Source organism: Chinchilla lanigera, unplaced genomic scaffold, assembly GCF_000276665.1.
Source record: "Chinchilla lanigera isolate Chin_1 unplaced genomic scaffold, ChiLan1.0 scaffold00037, whole genome shotgun sequence".
Lineage (NCBI taxonomy): Eukaryota > Metazoa > Chordata > Mammalia > Rodentia > Chinchillidae > Chinchilla > Chinchilla lanigera.
The window spans coordinates 17,094,586-17,113,253 of NW_004955438.1; the positions used below are offsets into that span (position 1 = coordinate 17,094,586).

Consider the following 18,668-nt stretch of genomic DNA (forward strand, 5'->3'; position numbering starts at 1 on the left):
CGCCGGCGCGCGCTCCGCAGCTCGGGCCGGTGAGTGGCGCGGGCTGGGCCGGGCGGCGGGATCGGGGGTCTGGGGCAATGGGAGGGGGTCGACCGGTCATCGGGGATCGCGCCACCGAAAGTCAAGGACCGGGGCAGGCGCGGCGCGGGGGCGGGGGCCGGCGTGACAGCTGCGGGCGCGGAGTCTTAGTTCAAACCCGGGGGTTCCGCGGCTGCAAACCCGGAGCCTCTCCGCTGATCCCGGAAGGGTCGCCCCGGGAGCGCGACCCGGCTCCCCATGCCTTCGTTGCGGCAGGCAGCAGACCTGTCAGCGCGCCGTGTCCCCGGCTTGGTAATGACCCGGCTGGGGTTTTCTCTTCTGGTTGCCACGAGCTGGCTGTGCTGTCCCGGAGCAGAGCGCGCGGGGAGGCGGGGAAAGTCCCGCCCGCCGCTCCCTGTCACTGTGCAGCCTCGGGCCGCGGGCTCAGCCTCTCAGCCGCATTCCCACCCGCTAGAGGGTCGCTCACAGGACCTCAGGAAGCCTCAGGTAGATGTTAACTTCCCTTGGAGTGGTCAGATCTTGACGATGTGGTCCCATGGTCAACCTAGGATCAGGGTCTACCTTCGCCTGCTACCATCTACCACTGTTAAAAGCTGGAAACCAGGGGGCCCCAGTCTGGGGCAGGCTAATAGTGAACATTATTATCTCATCCTCTGGCCCTGAAGCACCTACTCCGGCTAGCCCTGGGACCCTTCCCCCAGGCTCCTGGCGTCCTCTTTCATCTCTAGAATTAGGGAGAAGTCTCCTACTGCCCAGGCTGCTAGTGGGGCGCCCCCATCCTGCCTGAGGGACCTGGTGGGGGAAAGCGGCTGTCCTTCCAGAAAGGGGAGTGTATCACAAAGTCACTGCCCTTCTGAGTTGACTGGGTGGCCTTCTTCGTCCACCAAGAGGAGAGGAAATCCGCCCAGAGAGGGGGAGTGATTTGCTTAGGGCTGCACAGCCAGGAACCGAGGCCAAGAGGGTCCTTTTGAAGGGCTTGGCCATGCCTCCTACCTATCTGGTGCAGCCAGCATTGCACGGAGTCTGGACCGAGGAGGTGGGCGGGTGTGCAGTTGTGTTTGTGCGAGTGTTTATGCGTGGGTGTGCCCACGGGCCTTCTTGCTCAGTTTCCTGCTCACTCTGCCCCAGTGGGACTCCGGCGCATGTGGGGCTGCACATTCCTGAGGCAGGACAGCGCTGGGCCTCCGGCAGCCACAGCTGTGCCAAGCCCGCCGGCCCCGGGCGTGCGCTCAGGCGGAGAGGCCCCTGTCGGGGAGGCTGTGCGGGGAGTGGGCCCAGAAGCTTGCGTCCGGATCTCCTAGCTTGCCTGAGTAAGGTGACTGGATCATTTCAGTTTTATTAGTCAGTGGCATGGCTACACACGACTGGTACTTATATGAGCAGGACACTGCACTGAAGGCAACACGAAAGCCGCGCTTCGGATCTCCTTTCCCACCCGCCCTTGCGGGGGAGACTGCTCTAACTCGGCCTACTTTTCCCTGATATAACAATGCGGCACCCCTGGGTATGGTTATTCCCGTTTTCCGGCTGGGGGAACAGGTTCACAGAGGTGAGACGTTTTGCCCCAAGTCACACAGCAGGTGACACGGAGCCCAGTCTCACCAAGAGGGGGACCTGAAGAGACGGGACACTTTCGCTGTCCCTACGCTGCGCTCTGAGCGCATCTCTCACTCTTCAGAAGCTGAAGCTGCAGGCAGGCAGCCCGGCTCTGCCCATCCTGGGTGGCTGTGGGAAACTGCACTCGGGAAGGACAGGCAGACGGCGTCCTCCGCCTGCGCCTTGCCGGAACTTGCTGTCAGTGGGACATGGGCGGGGCGCCCAGGGGCTGGGGGCTCCACCCTGTCTTAGGCCCCAGTGCTTTCTTTCCTGCCCTCCTTCTCTCTGCTCACATTAAAGGCAGGGGATTTCCTGGCCTTCCCTCTGCCAAGGTGGCTGCGCACCTAGCTGGGGGCTAAGGGGTGTGCCAGGGACGAGTGCTACCTGGGCGGATGGGACCTGCGTCCCTGTCCCAGTCACAGCACTGGGATCCATTTCCTCTCTGCCTAACAGGGCCTGGGCCCCCTTCCTGGAGGGCAGAGTTCACCGAGGACCTGAAGAGAGAGGAGCTTACACAGGCAGGGTGGCTTTCAGGGACTGGGCCACCGGCCCTTCCTCCGGGTGCTGGAAACATTGGCTGTGCGTGTTCAGAAAGCACAGGCTGAGTAGCCTTCCTCCGAAATGCTTGGGACCAGAAGTGTTTCAGATTTTGGATTTTTTTAGACTTGGGGCTCTATGCATAACTTGATACTTTGAATGGGAACCATATATGGTTCATGTATATCTTATACTCACAGCCTACAGGTAATTTTATACAATATTTTATTGCACCTGCATTTTGACTGGGATGGGTCCCATGAGGTCAGATGTGGAATTATTTTCATTTGTGGCATCCGGTCAAACACAGCTCGAAATGTCTGGAATTTTGGAGCATTTCAGGCTTTCAGATTGTGGATGCTCAACCCCGTTTTTAGACGTGGCAGCCACAGTGGCGGATAAGAGATTCCTGGACCTTTCTTGTCTGAGCTATTTACGGGAAAATGGAGTCTCCAAAGCACAAATGACTGGCCCAAGTCTTGCTGGTGACTTGGGGTCCGAACAGGACCCCACCTTAGCAACACCTTTGCCAAAGTCACTGTCATTGGCATTGGCCGTGGACATCCTGGCTCTGGTACGGATGGGCAGGCTGGCTTTCAGGGCTGGCCCCATGGTCATCACTCAGCGGTGAGTGATTCGACTCTAATTAAACAATTTTATTTGAGATCTGAAAATGCCTGAGCCCCTCCCAAGTGACCTTTGCTGGAATAATACAGCTGACTCATTGGGGTAGCCTCTTTCTTTCGTGATGGGAGGGGCTGGCTTTGATCTTCTCCTGGGCCAGTCCCACTTTCCTGCTCTTTAAAATGGGAGGTTGAAATTAGATATGGGGGATTCCTTGAAAGGCAGATGTTTTCCCTCTGGCATGGTAGGTATTTAGAGACCTGAGTCTGGTCCCTTTCCTGTGCCCTTCCACCCCTGGAGGGACTGAATTACTTGGACAGGTGACTTCCTGTTTATCTTCCTTGCTCTGAGGATTAATTCTTTTTTTTTTTTTTTGAGACAGGGCAGTTCAGACTGGCTTTGAGCTCACTTCTAGCCCAGGCTGGCCTTTAACTCTCCATGATCCTCCTGCCTCAGCCTCCCAAGTGCTGGGATTACAGGTGTGCGCCACCACGCCCAGTGAGGATGAAGTTTTGAAGCGTCCCCAGCCTTGCGTAGCTTCCTGCAGCCTGGGCTACTCCTGGGTCTCACGGAGCCCCAGACTCATCCTGACCTTTCTCACCTTGACCTGTGTGCAGTGCTTACCTCTGTATTTCCCCAGCCCTCCACCCCCATCCCATGCTGTCTCAACAGCCCCTCTTCCTAGAAGCCAGAGAAAAGAGTAGTGGTGGTTTCTGATTTCCTGTTTCCAGTGCACTTTACCATTGACATTTAACCAACAGTTTTTTAAATCTGATTCCCTGCTAGCCTTTGATCTACTGTGCATTCTCTCATATCCTTGCTCCCAGCCCAGAAAGAGGTGGTGATGACCATGGTGCTCGTGGTGATGATGGTGATGATGATTTTATTATTATATGACATTATATTTTAAAGTACAGCCTGGCAGACTTTAGGGAGTTGATACGCACAACAGCATGGAATGAAATACACAGGCCAGAAGACCCTAACATTTCCAGGACGCAGGGACTAAGAGATCCTAGGCAAGGTGTGGTGCCTGCCGCCTACCCTCCTCCTCCTGGTCCTAGTCAGGAGCTACTTCTCTTGGAGAGCTCTCTGATTTTCTGGGCTCTCTGGGGGTTGGCCCTGGAATCTTGAAAATGTCTTGATGTCCCCGGGACTCACATCTGAATTTCATTCTGTCACCTGAAGCCCCTGGCCTTCCCTCTTCCTGGGAAGTCCCTCCTCGGGCCTTTCTGTGGCTGCTCCCTTGCTCCAAGATCTCAGCTCCCTTTCCCCAGCCGAGGAAGGATCTTCCTACCTATACAGCAGCATCTGTTGCACCCCTGCCACCTCCACACCCTGCCTTAGGCCCCTGCTTTACCCTCTCCCTGGCACTTAGTACTCAGAAAGTACATGAGCTATTTATTCACGTATTTGTAGTGGGAGGACTGTCTCCCCTGCTGGGATGTAGATGCTATGAGGGCTGAGGGTTTTGTCTGTCCCCAGAGCCCAGCCAGCCCAGCAGCTGAGACGCAGGCACCCTTCAGTATTCAGGGGAGGTGGGTTGCAGGCCCCTGAGGATAAAGGATGTTCAGATCTCATCAGTGAAGTGTGTTTTTATATGATCTACACACATCCTTCCAGACGGTATCATCTCAGTTATTATTCATACCATCTAACAGTGGAAGTGCTGAGTAAATAGTTAATTGTACTATATCTTTTAGGGAATCATTTTTTAAAAAATAAATCTGACCATGGTCAGTACAGATGCAGTGTTCTCCCCCCAAATAGTTTCTGTCTGTGTCTGGTTGAATCTCCAGCGGCAAAACCCATGGTAGACACGGAGGGCCGACTTTATTTATTTATTTTTGGTACTGGGAATCAAACTCAGGACCTCACACTTGCCAGGCAGGTGCTGTGCCACTGAGCTACATCCCCAGCCTGACTATATTTATGGAACGACTGAGTAAATGAAAGAATGGATACAGCTGGGTGTGGTGGTGCACACCTGTAATCCCAGCACTCGAGAGGCTGAGGCAGGCTGAGGCAGGAGGAGCACTGTGATTTTGAGGCCAGCTTGGGCTACACAGCAAGACCCTGTCTCAAAAAAAAAAAAAAAAAAAAAAAGAAGGAGAAGGGGAAGGGGAAGGGGAAGAAGAGGAGGAGGAGGACACATTGAGGAGCTGACTGGATGCCTCTCAGACCCTTCACAGGGTGCATAATGCCAGCATCTATCCAGCACCTGCTGAATGCCAGCATTGCTCTGTTGGTGGATTTCAGACTCAACTCTGCTCAGAAATAGCTTTAGAAAGTGGACTTCTCCAAAGTTATGTCTTGTGGCTTCTCTCATCCCTGACTTCTTCTGGGGAAAACCACTCAGCTGCCAAGCCATTGCTTTCCCACTGCCAGTCCATTCCTCAAAGGAAATCCGTCACATGGGTCCAGGAATGCCAATGCTTTTCCCAAGCCAGGGCCCACCCTGGAGCACCCACGGCCTCTGCCCACACCCTTCTTCCCGGGGACTCCGTGTGTGACACATTCACAAGCGGTGGAGCCTGGGTGACCACAAGCTGGCGGTTGTAGGTGGCACGTGAGTGGGCTGGGGTTGCCAGGGTTACACTGTCATTTAGGCAGCGTTGAGCTGCCCGCTTATGTAACGTCCCTGTGTATCTCAATACCAAAGTATTTCAAACCCAGTTTTGCTCAGAAATCACTTTAGAAAATGGAGTTTTCCAATGCCCTGTCTTTGGCTTCTGTTGAGCCTGCTTCCCTCTGGGTACAACCACCCAGACGCCCGGCGGGGCATCCAGGCCAGGCCCCCCAGCACAGGCTGTGCGCCCCGCGGAGGTGAGAGGATGGCCCCGTGGGTTCCGGTGTTTGTCCCCTGCAGGAAGCAGTGGGTTAGTCATGCTGCTCTCAGCTGGAGCCAGCCCACTTTGGGCACATGTTTGCCCGGGAACCCACACGCCTGGCCGACCGCATTCCTTCCCTGGGCTGACCTTGGCTGGGATGGACACTGGATGAGAAGACACCAGGGACAGGTCCCTGCCCCGTGGGAGGAGTTTGTGGGAGCTTTAAACCCAGTCCCGGTGTAGCTGGTGACGGTTTTGCAAGGTGGGGGAGCTCTGGAGGCCTGGCAGGGACCCGGGGAAAGACTATCACTTTATTTTGGAACCAGAGTCTCACTATGCTGCCCAAGCCGGTCTCAAACTTGCGGGCTCAGTAGCTGGGACTACAAGCGCGTGCCGCAGCCCCGGGCCTGGGGAAGGCTCTAAAATATTCTGCACGCTGGCACAGTCTTGTGGGCCCCGCCTCCCTCCGAGAAGCGGGAACCTGGGTTGATGTGCGCATGCGCAGTGAGTGACGCGCCCGCCCCAAGAGGGGGAGGCCAGACACATCGTCAGTTTAACCAGGGAGCACCAGCTCTCTTCCTATCTTGCCTCAGGCAGATGCTCTGCTTTATCAGTTTTTTGGGGCCTGGGCCTGGGGCACAATCAGACAGACAGACTTGGGTTCTGTCACCTGCTGTGAGATCCTGGCTGGCATATAACCTCCATGGGCCTGGCAAGCTCACTTGTCACAAGGCTGACCACACCTCCCCGCAGTGCTGCAGGGCTCAGATGAGAAGGCACAGGTGTGATCCCAGCCCAGCCTCTCCGTGCCGGCCCTCTTCTCCTCCTTGACCTAGCTGGGTCACTGGAAGGGAGTTCAGCACTCCACCCACCTGCAGCACCTGGCTGTCAGTGGATCAGGGCGCAGGTGTGCTTGGCCTGAGGCCTGTGCCCTGGCAGTTCAGGGAGGCACAGAGGGCAGGAGTCCTGTGAAAGGCACACGGGAAGACAGCACCCTTGTTAAAGGGTCTGCGGGATGCAGATCACGTGCCTCACCCACCCATCCACTGGCTTCTCAGGGCACCTGCCATTGAGGAAGGGCCCCTGCTGCTTTCTTCTGCAGCAGCGACTGGTCCCTGGGGGCAGAAATGTCACCACAGGAGGACCTGTTGCCTGAGCCTCAGCCCTGAGCCTCAGCCCTGAGCCTCAGGGTACTTCTCATTACAGTGTGGGGTATAAGCTAGGTCAGAGTCCAGGCCAGGGCCACTGAGACAGCATGGACTCTGCACAGGCTTGGGGTGCAGGACGATTGCCGCTCTCTCCCCCTTTCCTGCTGTACCTGTTAACCCTTCTGATTATGGGATGCCCTCCTCAGTGTGGCCCCACTGTGGACCACCTGAGTTAGGTATCTCTGAGGTGGCTGCTTACCTGTATCTTCCAAAAGCTCCAGGTGATTCCGATGCACCGGGAAGGTTACAACCACTGGATTTGGAGCGCAGCTCAGTGAGGTGCTCTGCTGATTTTGTTTGTGAATGTTTGGTTCTGTGTTGTTCTTTTGTTTTCTGCAATACTGGGTATTGAATCTAGGGCCTCACACGTGCTAGGTAAGGGCTCTACTACTGAGGTGCAGCCTCAGGTCTTCTTATATTTTACTCTAAGACAGGGTCTCACTATGTTGCCCAGGCTGGGCTCAAGCTTGTCAGTTTTCCTGCCTCAGCCTCATGGTAATGGGGATTACGGGATTGAACCACCATGCCTGGTTTGCTAGTCTGTGTTCAACAGCTCTGAAAACCTTGCCCAGCTCTTTCTCTCTCTATCAGTGAGCAGGCCTCAGGTGCAAACTAACCACAGATAGAGTTAAGCTTTGTGGGGGCTGGGGATTTAGCTCAGTGGCACAGTGCCTGCCTGGCAAGCACAAGGTCATGAGTTTGGTTCCCGGTACTGGAAAAAAAAAAAAAAAAGCTTTGTGTACATTCATCATGTTTATTTCTTCTGATGTTCTATATGTGGCAGTTAATCCCAATCCCGGCTTGTATTTATGGTAAAGATAAGCTGGGCTCAGTGGCACATGCTTGTAGTCATAGATGCTCTCAAGGCTTATGCAAGAAGATCCCAAGTTTGGGCCGGGGATATAGCTCAGTGGCATAAGTGCCTGCTTGGCAAGTGCAAGGTCCTGAGTTTGATTCCCGATAAAAAAAAAAAAAAAAAAAAAGAAGATCCCAAGTTCAAGGCCAGCTTGGACCACTTATCAAGACCCTGTTTGTGTTAATTTCCTATCACTGGGACAAAATGCTCAACATCCACAGGTTAAAAGAGGAGAGGTTTAATTCAACTCACGATTCAGGGGATGCAGTCCATGGTCAGCTGGCTCTGACACAGGAATGTCATGGTAGAAGGATCTGGCAGAGGAAAGCTGCTCACCTCATGGCAGCCAGGAAGCAAAGGGTGAAGGAAGGAGCCAAGGAGGAAGAGAAACCCCTTGAAGGCACAGCCAGTGACCCACCTCTTCCAACCAACCCCCACATCCTAAGCACATTTAACCACGAGCTCTCGTCAATGGATCAACCCACTGAGGAGTACAACGTCCCCTTGATCCAAGCATCCAGTTCCACATACATGAGATTTTTTGAGGGACATTCTAGATTTAAACCTTAACATGGTCTGAAAAAGTAATAATGATTTAAAGTAAAGATAAAAGTTCTCTTTTTAAAATACACTAAATTTAAGTTTAAATGGGTCACATTGAAAAACTAATAAGAAAAAAGTAATTGTGCAAATATGGCCAAAGTCACATAGCCATGGTGTGCAAAAGTGGAACTATATGGTCCCCGAGGGTGCTTCCAGCCAGGCACCTGCACACCTTGGACTTGCTCTGCTGGGTCCCAGGCCAGGGACATATCAGGTGGAGGTGGACCCCAGCCCCACCCCAGGTCCAGTCTCTCCACAAGACACTAGAAACGCAGCTTGATGGGCTCAGACCTTTTTGGCCCAATGGATCACTGAAGAGTTGCCCTGCTTTTCTGTTTCCAGTGACTGTGGGAGTCCTTTCACCCCGCTATTCCAGCTCTCAAAAGGGTAGTTCTGAAATAGGCCTCAACTTTGTGCCTGCTGATTAAAATAGAGTTAAACTAATTTGTTTATTCGTTCAGCAAATAGTAATGGTTTGCTGGTTGAAAGCAAAGGAAACTTGTCCTGTCTGGACTGTGGGGCCCCGGCAGGTGGCTTTGCCTCTCTGAATCTTGTTCTTTCTCCTGTGAGGAGCTGACAGCCTCAACAAAGTGCTCCCTCGAAGAGCTCAGTGCCTGGTGCAGGCCCTACTTTCCCCAAAGGCCGGCTGTTTCTCTGACTTATGTGGGTTTGAGAGGGATGCACAGAGGTGGATAGCTGTGCCTTCCTAAGCCAGGCACCGAACCTTCGTACAGCTGAGGAGGTGCTTTAGAAAGAAGGGCCAGGAAGCTGGGGAGCCTAGGGTTACTCATCATAAACAGAGCAGCCACACATCGATGTGATTCCAAGGACCCAGCTGTTTCAATGTGACCCTTCTGAGAACCTGTAGGGAGATTATATCTAGCTCATCTAGGAGCTTGATGACAGGATTAATGCAATCATTAGCATCTTTACCGGTGAAGCCAGGCTCTTGTAACTCCATCTTGCTGTGCCTGTTGCTCTTGGGAGGACCACCCTCATTTGGGGGACCTCACAGATGTTGTGGCTGCTCTGGGTGAGGGCTTTCTGTGAACATGGTTGGGGGAAACTTGGTGTTCTCTACTGAGGTCTAGGTCAGAAGCCCCAGATTAGAAACAAACATTTGGGGGAAGACCTGAAAATTTTCAGAGTTTCTACAGGGCCAGTGAAGAAGGCTCTAGAAGATTCTGGAAGATAGGACTCTGAGGTAGCCATTTGAAGACTGAAATCTTGTGAAACAGATACTGGAGGTGAGTTGCTCCCCAGTTTTGAGCTTGATTTTCCTTTTTTTTTTTTTTTTTTTCTTTTGTCTTTTTGGGACAGGTTCTCACTATGCAGTTTAGGCTGGCCTTGAGTTCACTTTGTAGCCCAGGCTGGCCTCGAACTCAAAGTAATCCTCCTGCCTCAGCCTCCCAAGTGCTGGGATTACAGGCATGCGCCACCACACCTGGTGATTTTCCTTTCTGTATGTGGAAATGAAAGGGTCTCATTGGCTGTTTGTTGCCTCAGTTTGGCCTTTGTGTGTGTGTGTGTGTGTGTGTGTGTGTGTGTATTGGGCTCCTACCACGCATGTCACTCTCAATGCACAAAGCAAAGCTGGGAGGGTACCTGTCTTTGTGCTGGGCCTTGGGAGATAAGGGACAAAGGACACTGGCTGCATAGCTGATACTAGCAACCAGTGGTGCCAGTGGGCTGGGCCTGGGTTCTGTGTGCCCCTTGCCTCCTCCAAAGACTGCTAAGAAGAGCAGGGGACACACAGACATTCATCTACTGCCCTGCCAGCCCCTCTCCTGGCTGGTCGGAGCACCCAGCTGCTGGAGACTGGCGAGGGCAAAGAGGTGGGGTAGGCAGGGGGCTGCGAGGGGACTTCAGGCTGAAAGTAGAAGGCCAGCTGTCCCTGCTCTGCGCAAACAAGGGTTTCCGGGGACTCAGGACTTTCAGGACTAAACCAGAAAAGTGTCTGGAAGACCAGAACCAGGGGGTCATCCCAGGTCCGTCCCTCCACTGTGCATCTGGGCACTGGTCACCATGTCCCCCAGGCTCAGTGCTGTCCCGGACCTGACGTGCACCTCGTGCCCCCTGAACCCCTTCTGAGTCCCCCAGGAACCTGCAAGGCAGAACCACAGAGTGTGTGAGGAATCCTGCCACCTGCATGGATGGGGCGGGGGCTCCCCCGTTGTTTCCTCCCTGCCGCAGAAGGACAGTGACTTCAGTGATTCAAGCTTTGCTGCTTTGCAAGTTGCTTCCCCTCCCGCAAGCTCACCCGTCCCTCCCTGGGCCACCTCCGCCTCTCTGTCCCTTCTGCCCGAGTCCCCTGCTCCGTGACTCCCCTCTTGACCGCCCGTTGTGCCTCTCACCATGCCTTCAGCCGCTGAGGCCAGGTCCCTAGCTGAGAACTGTCTCTGGGGCACCTGGGGGTCCTGGAAAGGCATCATGAAGGAATGGAGAGACAGGCTCATTCGTTTGTTCGTTCGTTCGTTCGTTCGTTTGTTCGTTCGTTCGTTTGTTCATTCTCTCACTGATCCCTCGCGCAGCCTCCTGTGTGCCAGGCAGTGTCTTAGGCAGTGGGGCGGGAGCAACAGACAAGACTGGGAAAGTCATGGCCCCGATGGAATTGGTGTCCGGGAAGGAGTTAGAGTCCTTGAGCAGGCCAGGAAGTAAACAAGAAGGCATGTGAAGGTCACAGGCCAAGGAGAAGCTGAGAGCTCGCCCCCTCCTCGGGTGCCTACAGTGCCAGGGTTCGGTGCATTCCACTTGAGGACTGTGGCATTTGCCTTTATGCAAAGCATGTGGACCATGTGTCCCTTTGAGGACACCCATCAAAGCCGGCATTGTCTGAGAGGAGGGGGAAAATGTTTAGGAAGGCAGATGCGGGTTTGTGCCTGGGCTGGGAAGCTGGGTCTGTGTGTGTGTGTGTGTGTGTGTGTGTGTGTGTGTGTGTGTGTGTGTAACTGTGTGTATATGTGTCCCCCCAACACATGCACTGGGAGTGCAAAGAACGGGGCTCACATACTGATTGCCCCGTTCTTCTCCTCCGGTCAGGGGAGGGGGTCCGAGTTCTCTGGTCAGGCCTGGAAGAACTAAGGTTCCTGGCTAGGACAGGACCTTGAACTGCCTATGGCTGTGGTGCAGGTAGCTGAAAGTTGAGGATCGGCAGAGGAGGCCGAGCAGTGCTTGGGCACCGTCTGTGGGTGTGACTGGGGCTCAGCCGAAGCTGAAGGTGCCCAGGCAGTGCAGCCCCCAAGGGTCCCAGGGTGGCTGCCCGTTGCCAGGGTGCCGAGGCCCCAGGGTTCCAGAGGCTGTTCGGCCCTACTGACCCTTGCATGTTGGGGCCAAGGAGAGCAGAGGGACAAAAGACTGTCCCCAGGCGGCGCTCTTGGCATCCCAGGGACACATCGTAAACCTGGCGTCTGAAGTCCTGGCAGGAGCATGCACACTCTAATTGTAATCTGCAAGGCTGCTTAGCGGTGCCCTTGGACTCTGGGGAGGTGGCAGCTCCAGGACAAAGTCTCCAGAGAGCGTGAAGCCCTGGGCCCTGAGGCAGGTGTGAAGGATACAGAAGATGGACCCTTCATGTGGCTTGGTGGATGTCACCTTGCAGCCCCCTTGCAGTCCCTGCAGAATGGGGACAGTTTAAAACATCTTGAACTCTGCAAGGGACTGTTGGGGAGAACAAGGCAATGGATTTATTTGCTGTGTGACCTTGGGCAGGTTGCTTCACCACCCTGAACCTAACCACAAGTTTTTTTTTTTCAACTATAAAACAGAGTGAATCTTTTCTGTCTAGCCATGGGTGGGAAGGCTCAACGAAGGATATGTACCAGCATCTATCACTGTTGTTATCTGGTAGGCGGCAGTGAGCCTGGTTCCCAGGTTTCTAACCCCTGACAAATCCTGGAAGGCTTCCTGGCAGCAGCAATGTCAGAGCAGAAAAAGGCTGAGGGACCAGCAGGAGCAAAGACATGGCTGGGAGAGGCTGTGAGCTGTAGGGGAGGCTGTAGGGATGGCCAGGGTGGACTCTCATGATTAGCACTGTGGGTTTATCTGCAGTGAGCCCCTGGAGGGCTAGGTCAGAAGAACCTGTGATGTACCCTTTTGCTGCACAGAGCCTGTGTCTGCTGCCCACAGAAGGAGCCGATTTCCCATGAGACCACAGACCCAGAGACCTCCGGTCCCCCTGTGGCTGCAGAGGCCCGGGTTCCATTCATAGGTTCAGGGCTGCATGTATTTTTGGAAGCCCGGCATGGAAGGAAAGTGAAGGTGCTGGGCTTTCTGGTCAACCTCGTCCAGCTTAGACCACGGTCAGTGCCTGGGGGAAGAAAGGTCCTGTGCCCTGGGCTCTGTGTCAGGCTCTCTGCATGCTTATAGGTATCATCCTCCTCCTCATTTTACAAGTAAGGAAACTGAGGAACAGAGAGGTTAATAACCTTGCCCCAGGTCACACAGCTAAGAGACAGAGAATCCAATTTCAGACTGTGCCTACATTTTCTGTATAGCAGAATGTGAATGCTGGATGTAATACTCATTTTAACTTACTCTGAATGCCTGATGAAACTCTGACTATGAAATCCTTTTTTGTTTGGTTTGGTTTTTTGGAGACAGGGTCCTGCTACATAGATCAGGCTGGCCTTAAATTCATGGTGATCTTCCCGCCTCAGTCTCCTGAGTGCTGGGAATACAGGTGTGTGCCACCACTCTGGGGGAAATCTTTTTTTCTTTTTTGCCATACTTGGCCTTGTGGTACAGGGCCTTGTACATGCTAGGAAAACGCTCTACCACTGAGCGACATCCCAGCATTTAAAAAATTTTTATTTTGAGATGGGTTCTCACAAAGTGACCTAGGCTGGCTTCGAACACACCGTCCTCTCAGCAGCTGGCATTGCAGGTATGTAGCACAGGTGCCAACTGAAATCTTTTGTTGTTTGTTTTTTGAGACAAGGTCTTACTGAATAGTTCAGACTGCCCCTCAACTCACTGTGTAGTCCAGGCTGGCCTTGAACTTGCAGCAATCCTCCTGCCTTAGCCTCCTGAGTACTGGGATTACAGGCATGCACCACCACACCCGTTGAAATCTTTAAACTTGTTACTAAAACACAACTTTAAAGGCCTTTCACTAAAGCACAAAAACAAAAGACATGGTCGCTACTTCCCTAAGGGAATTGAAGGTTTTTTTTGTCTTTTTGAGAGAGGGTCTCGCTATGCAGTTCAGGCTGGCCTCGAGCTCACTTTGTAGCCCAGGCTGGTCTCAAACTCAAAATGATCCTCCTGCCTCAGCCTCCCAAGTGCGGGGATTATAGGCGTGTGCCATCACGCCCCTCTCTGGGAGTTGAAGTTTTAAAATGTGCAGATGCCGCTGTAAGAGACTCCACTTTTCCTCTTGTTCCTGTGTTTCGGTCTTTGTCTTTTGATGCCGGGTGCGGCAGACTCTGCACAGCAAGGCTGGGCAGATGGTGGCCACTGGCTGCGAGCCGCCTGTTTCTGTACGTCAGGCTTTGTTGGTTCACAGTCCTGCCTTCCGCTATGGCTGTTTTCATGCCCCTGGGACAGGCCGCAGAGTTGCGACAGAAACGGGCTGGCAAAGCTGTGTTTACAGCCTGATCCTTTCCAGGAAAAGCTGGGGTGTGGAGGCCCAAGCTCTGCAGCCTGTTCTTTCTCCTCCGCATCCTTCCAGGGAGTCAGTCATTGCTTTTCTCTCTGCAAAGGCCGCAGCATACCCTATGGGCTGGAAGTCACAGCTTTCCCTAGCCGGCTCCTCTTTGCCGACAATTACACTGCATGTCTGCTCCCCCGGAAGATCGCTCACACTTGCAGCAGTGTTATTTAGTAAACACAGGTGCAGCGCCTACTGTCTGCTATGCCTCCAAGGATCGGTGCCTGAATTTAGATGAGAAGTCAAAGCGGAGGACCGAGGCTGCTGCTCAGTCGGGGCTGAATCAGGCAGGCTGGCTCCAGGGCTCCGCTCAGAGTGGTCCTTAGGATGGGGGCCCAGGAGACACGGCCTCTGTGAAGCCTGAACCGAGCCCGACAACAGCCCCACACCGGCCAGACTCGGCCAGCTCCAGGCTCTGTGACGGTCAGATTGCTCAGGCCAAGTGACCGCAAATGTTGTTTCTTTGTTTAGAATGGCCCAGCTGTCCATGCTCAAAAGAAAGTGCAGGGGCCTAAGGAAATAATGAAAAATACTGGTTCAGGTCTGATAATGTAGGAGTAGCTGTGGAGCTCAGCAAGAACCCTGCTCAGGGCATGCTCAGTTGTTAACTCAATGAGAAATGAGCACGTGTTCTCATGGGACTGAGAAATTCCACCAACAAAAATGTGACACAAGGCCAGCAGAAAGGAAAGGTGAAGGAGGCTCCTGCTGTTGACGCCATGGAGCGTCTGGGCCTTTTGCAGGGAGCGGTGACGGGATGAATGGCATGGATCGCCAGAGGCAAGCTTGGTCTTCGTTTCTCCTGGTTGCGGGTGGCAGGGAAATTGCTTACACAGGTTCTGATGGGGAGGAAGGGGCTGCTCCCCGTGCTGCTAAGGTTACAGGGCTACTGGGGCCTCCTGGGCCATCCGAGGGCCCAACGCATTGTCAGAGGGGGCAGTGAAAAGCCTAGAGTCCTGGGACATTGCCCAAAGTGAAAGTGCTAAGTGCTCACAGGACAGCTGTGAGGTGGTGGATTCCAGGTCTCATGCTGTAGAGATTGGGGGGCCAGGAGAGGGAGGCCCCAGGTGTGAGAGTCCTGGGGATGCTTCCCCCCACTCTTAGAAGAAAAAAGAAAGAGCAAGCTGTAGTCACTCAGGGCAAGAGCGCAGTCAGCGAGGCAGGATCCTGCTTAGCTCGTCCGTCTCTGTGATCTTGGGCGCTGCCGACCACAGCCTTGAGTAGGCGTGGAAATAGATTTGTCATCAAATGAACCCAGCGTCTCCCAGCTTTGAAGAGGAGAGGGACAGACCTGCTGGGGTCAGTTGGAAGGTGAGCAGAGCCCAGCCCAGCTGTGCCTGCTCACCATCCTGGAGGGCGGAGCCCAGCCTCCTGACGGGCGTCTGGGGGTAAGTGAGGCCAGCTGGGTCTGCTCTGCCGCAGCTCTATAAGCCCAGCCCTGGCCTAGGCTCAGCTCCTTGGGAGGAGCTGGGTCAGCACCCTGCAGGGCTGCTCCGCTGTACCTGGGGGGAGCCTGCCTGGCTGTCCTCTCCAGCCGCCCAGGGTCCCCAAGCTGGGCATGCTGCCGAGCTGTGGCCATCAGGCACACTTCATGGGGTGTCGCCTGTGCAGCCTGAGCCTCCGGGACCCCTGCCACCTTGCCTGTCTCTACCGCCGGCGGGTGTGTAGTGGGAAGTCCAGCTCTGACTCAGAGGAACCCCGCTTTTTGCCTTCCCGCCTCACTTCCTCATGTCAGGGACAGTTTCACAGCATGGCATCGGCACTGGGGCCAGACAGGGCTTGGCCTTGTTCCCGACTCAATGTGTAGCTGTCAGGCCTGGGCGGGAGAGCTGGCCTCTCCGAGCCTCGGTTTCCCCATTTGTGAGGTGGTACAATGTCCCAGTCTAGTAATGAACAAGCAGCTGTTCCCAGGCTGGCCTCCCACTCTGGGGCGCTTGTTGCTGTAACCAGACTTGGTGACATTTCGTCTGACCCACGGGAGCCCCCTTTCGCATCCAGAGATGACCTGGACACCCATCCGGGCCAATCGCAGGGTCCCGGATGAGCTGAGGTTTGGCTGAGGTGTTCGTGGCTGGTGTTTCGTGGGAAAGGGACTGCAGGGACAGATGTCTTGGGAGGAACGAGGCTGCTCACCGCAGCTCATGGACATTTCAAGTTCAATCAGTTATCGAGAAAAGATCCTTCTGCTTAAACTCTTGGCCCTCTTTTGAAGCGCAGGTTTATAACACAAAGGACGTTTTAGGGTTAAATGGTTTGCGAGGCTTTTCCTACCACGTGACCTAAGGTTCCATGTAGCAGAGACCATGCTCTGTCCAGTGTCATTTCCAGGTAGTTGGTTGTGTGCTGCTTCAACTGCTCGTGAGACCTGTTGCTGACCAGTCCGTGCCCCTCCCTCCCTCTCAAATCTTCACTGGCTCTCTATTGCCCACAGGGTAAAACCAGCACATTTACTGGAAGCCTGTGCTGAGCAGCAGCACCCGCGTCGTTGTTAACAGTTCCACATCTCACTCTGCAGCCTGACCCTGGTCTGTCTCCTCGTTCAAGCCGTCCCCACTTCTCTCCATCAGAGCCCGCTCATCCTGCAGGGTGAGACTAGAGTGTCCCTCCTCTGTGAGCTCCTCTGTATCCCTCAGGGCCCCTGGCTCGGGGGCGTCTGGTGGCCCCTCTGTGTGAGACACGCGTGTCCACTTCCAGTCGGTGGCAGTGGAGCCCGCGGACTGTGGGAGTCGGGTGGTCTGGGCACAAGTGCCACCCCCATGGGCTGAGCACCCTGGAGCCCAGCTGTGGGGACGCTTCTGAGGGCCCCTTGTTACCCCAGGCTTCCGGGGCAGCCGCTTCCTCCGTGAGGCGGTGACAGGAGCGTTCCCTGCTCTGCGCTGGGGTCAGCGCGGCGCTCAGCATCTTCTTTGGGAGGCAGAGTTCACTTTGTGTTGGTTCCATTGTTTGATTCAAAAGTTTCTTGTCAGAGCTGAGGGCAGGGCTAAGCGGAGTGTGTGCTTAGCATTCGAGGTGCTGGGTTTCAGCTGCAGCTCCAAAAAAGAAAAAAAAAAAAGAAAAGAAAAAACCCTCCTTCTCATAAGGCCTGTAGGGCCAGCTTGGATACAGGGGTGGCATCAGGCTCTCTGGAGCTGCCTGGGTCAGCTGCACTCTCAGCACTCCATAGACCCAGGGTCAGACCCCAGCTCTATTGCTAGGACATTAACCGGGACCAGTTCGGAAGTTTTAGAGCCAGGTTCTTCCGCCTGTCCGGGCCCCAGTTTCCTATCTCCGAAACAGGCACCATGATCCCAACGTCCAAAGTCGCCTTCAGGCCCCAGTGAAGTATTGAAGGCCTGGAGAGAGAATGGCTGCAACTAATTCGCGCTCAGTAACTGGAGTTGGATGTTCTCCCATTGGAAAAGATCTCAGCCCCCAGCTCCCTATTCATGGACACGTTATGGGTGTGAGTGCTTTAGAAGGAAACTATGTAGTGAGCCACCTGCCAGTGAAGGTGTGTGAGGGTCTCGGGGACTTTTCAGTGGGTGTGTTTTTAAGGGAGTCAGGCGGAGATGGGTGGTTAGACTAGGTCAGGTGCAACGGCCCATCTAGTTTGGAGGATTCTGCTTTTTTCTTTATTTTAAAACAGCTTTATTGAGATATAATTTACAAACCATACCATTTACCCATCTAAAGTATAATTCAGCCAGGTGTAGTGGTGTACCCATGTAATCCTGGCACTCAGGAGGCTGAGGCAGGAGGATTGTTGTGAGTTCCAGACCAGCCCGGGCTACAAAGTGAGCTCAAGGCCAGCCTGAACTGCATAGTGAGACCCTGTCTCAAAAAGACAAAAAAAAAGTATAATTCAGTGCCTTTTAGCTTTTCATGGCTACACAACCTCACCACCGTCATTTTCAGGACACTTTTATTACCCCAAAGAGACCTCACATTTCTTAGTAGCCAGCCCCCAGCCCTCCCACCCACCTGCTCTTGGCAACCACTAATCTACTTCCTGTCTCTGTAGATTTGCCTGTTCTGCACTTTCTTATCAGTGGACTCATACAGTATTTGGTCCTCTGTGACTGACTTCTTTTATTAAGCCTGTTTTCAAAGTTCATCTGTGTTGTGTTGTTGCATAGGAACATCCCTTTTTATCAACAAATGGTATTTCATCATATGGATCTACCAGATTTCATTTATCTACTCATTGGATGGTGGGCATCTGGATTGCCTCCACTGTTTTGATGTATCATGCCCATTTGGGTGGGCCAGGTTTTGTTTGTACATAGTTTCCATTCTTGTGATATGAGCCTAGGCACAGAATTGCTGGGTCCTATGCTCAGATATATGACTTGAAAAATTTTCCTCCCATTCTTTGAGGTTTTTTCATTTCAAATTTTATGCCTTTGAAACAAAATATTTTAATTTTGATGCTGTCCATCTCAGCAATTTTTTTTCCTTTGTTGCTTGTGCTTTTGGTGTGACATCCAAGAAACCATCAGTTAATCCAAAGCTAGGAAGAATTAAGCCTATGTTTTCTTCTAAGAGTTTTATAATTTGGACTATATTTAGACCTTTAATCTACTCTGAGTTAATTTTTGTATATGGTGTGAGGTAGGGGTCCAGTTTCATACTTTTGCATGCAGCTATTCCAACTGTGTCAACACTATTGGTTGAAAAGATTATTAATTTGGATTGACACCCTTGTTGAAAAATGTTTATAAATCTGAGGGTTGATTAGTTACTTATCT

The 18,668-nt window shown here is 53.4% G+C and overlaps 1 protein-coding gene across 4 annotated transcripts in view; it reads left to right on the plus strand.

The window, feature by feature from the left end:
* Syne3 (spectrin repeat containing, nuclear envelope family member 3) overlaps positions 1–18,668 on the plus strand; it is an 84,566-nt gene that overhangs the window by 974 nt on the left and 64,924 nt on the right. Inside the window, exon 1 of one of the 4 annotated variants that reach the window (XM_005390377.2) lies at positions 1–29. The exons of 1 other annotated variant lie outside the window; for it this stretch is intronic. Coding sequence is in view for 1 of the 3 variants with exons in the window: in XM_013517207.1 (XP_013372661.1) it covers positions 14,703–14,721 (19 nt within the window). In the remaining 2 variants the exon portion in view is untranslated. Of the gene's footprint in view, positions 30–14,629; positions 14,722–15,219; positions 15,330–18,668 lie in introns of those variants that run through there. 2 more of the 4 variants (XM_013517207.1, XM_013517208.1) reach the window with 2 other exon arrangements.